The following is a 1,609-nucleotide window of genomic DNA, read 5'->3' as shown; positions in this document are numbered from 1 at the left end:
GATCAAGTCGATCCCAAATTTTATATCGAGCTCCTTATTCCGCATACTAAATGAAATAATCCAAAAATAACATCTAAAAAAACAAAAAGTTGAACTTCAACATAAGGGACAGCTCGGATGGTAAGCAGTCTTCACATTCAATCTTGAGATTGTAGGTTCGAGTCATCGAGAGAGTGAAAAGTTGAACTTCTATTAAAACTACTTTAATATCAACAACTATCTTTCTACACACAAAAGATTACAATAAAAATTCGATCTTTATCTCATTATGACTCTAAATGAATAGGTAAAACTACATTTCTTGATCCCCTTCCATGTCCAAATGAAAAAAATGATCTTTTTACTCTACTACTACTACTTTCAAAGGGACTAACATCACTCACTTGCCTTTGTTGCTGCATTATAATCTCTTGAACAGCTACGTAAAGTTGTCGATCCGTCGCTGAATCCATCGAAAATGATCTTCTTATAGGTTGAATTGCATCAAATTCATCATCTTTCTTCCTCATATTAATACACTCATCTCCCATACTTGTAACATGCCTAAACTTCTTACATTTTCTTGATGAAACCTTTTGTTGTTCTGTTTTTCGTGGCGATGGACTAATCGAAAAATGCCCTGTTATTTCCCCTGTAGTCATCAACCTTTCTTGATTATTGTTTGATATTTCAATCACAACATAATCTTCATCTCTAAAATTTTCAAGATTTGGATCTTGATATGGAGTTGAACTTGGAGCAATGATTGGATCCAAAGGATACAACAATAACTTTGTGTTAATTGTTGTACATGATGAAATACTATTTCTACAAAGTGGACAATTTGCATTGTTTTGTAACCAAACATCAATACAATCAATATGAAAAATATGTGCACAATTTGGTATAACTCTTAACTTCTCATTTTCTTGAAATTCATTTAAACAAACAGCACATTCACTATGAATTCTTGAATTTTCTTCCCTTTTCTTGTACTTAAATACGGGGATTGAACGAATCACTGATTCGTCTAATCCCCGATTTTCTACTGCTGGTGAGTAGATCATTAAAGGGTCTTCAACACGTCGATTTCTTGAGATCGAAAATCGTCTCAAGAGATCAATTCTGTGCCAATTCAAACAACATTTGATCACAAAAATGTAGTAGCTAACTAGTAAAATACCAGTTGCTAAGATTCCAATAACAGCAACTGCTATAATTGGAAATCCAGCATGATTTGATGAAGAATGTATAGGTGAACCAAAAATTGGAGGACTAATTGGAGGATTTTTCATGTGTGAAAAAGATTCAAAATATTTTAGTCTCATAAGATCCATGAGATATTTATTTTTTTTTTAAAAATAAAAACTTATGTAAGGACAAAAGTGGGACAAATGGTTATGTTTGGATCTTGAATGCACATGAACATGTTATGGAGAAAAATGTGTTATGAGAAAATGGACAAAATTATGGAGAAATTTAGTGTAGGGGTTTAATGAGAGAAAGTCTAGTAGAATGGAAGAGTGAACATATTTATAAGAGGTAAGGTTTTATCATAAGGTTTATTAAATAAAATATATATATAAAAAATAAAATTAGAAAATAGAAGAAAGTCTGACTTTTGAGGTAC

General features: G+C 31.6%; 1 protein-coding gene across 1 annotated transcript; it reads right to left on the bottom strand.

Moving 5' to 3' along the window:
- Window positions 1-263: 263 nt before the first annotated feature.
- LOC125825601 (RING-H2 finger protein ATL16-like) lies at window positions 264-1,316 on the bottom strand. Its single transcript, XM_049504925.1, has one exon. It carries the CDS (start codon window positions 1,314-1,316, stop codon window positions 267-269), a length of 1,050 nt encoding a protein of 349 aa, XP_049360882.1. The 3' UTR covers window positions 264-266.
- Between the last annotated feature and the right edge of the window lie 293 nt (window positions 1,317-1,609).

Source organism: Solanum verrucosum, unplaced genomic scaffold (assembly GCF_900185275.1).
Source record: "Solanum verrucosum unplaced genomic scaffold, falcon-dt-bn FXZP01000298.1, whole genome shotgun sequence".
Taxonomy (NCBI): domain Eukaryota; kingdom Viridiplantae; phylum Streptophyta; class Magnoliopsida; order Solanales; family Solanaceae; genus Solanum; species Solanum verrucosum.
The sequence above is the reverse complement of the archived record's forward strand: the minus strand, read 5'-3'. Positions and strand labels throughout refer to the sequence as shown.

Coding starts and splice junctions, on each gene's coding strand:
- LOC125825601 (XM_049504925.1), bottom strand. CDS start 1,316: ATGGATCTTATGAGACTAAAATATTTTGAATCTTTTTCACACATGAAA.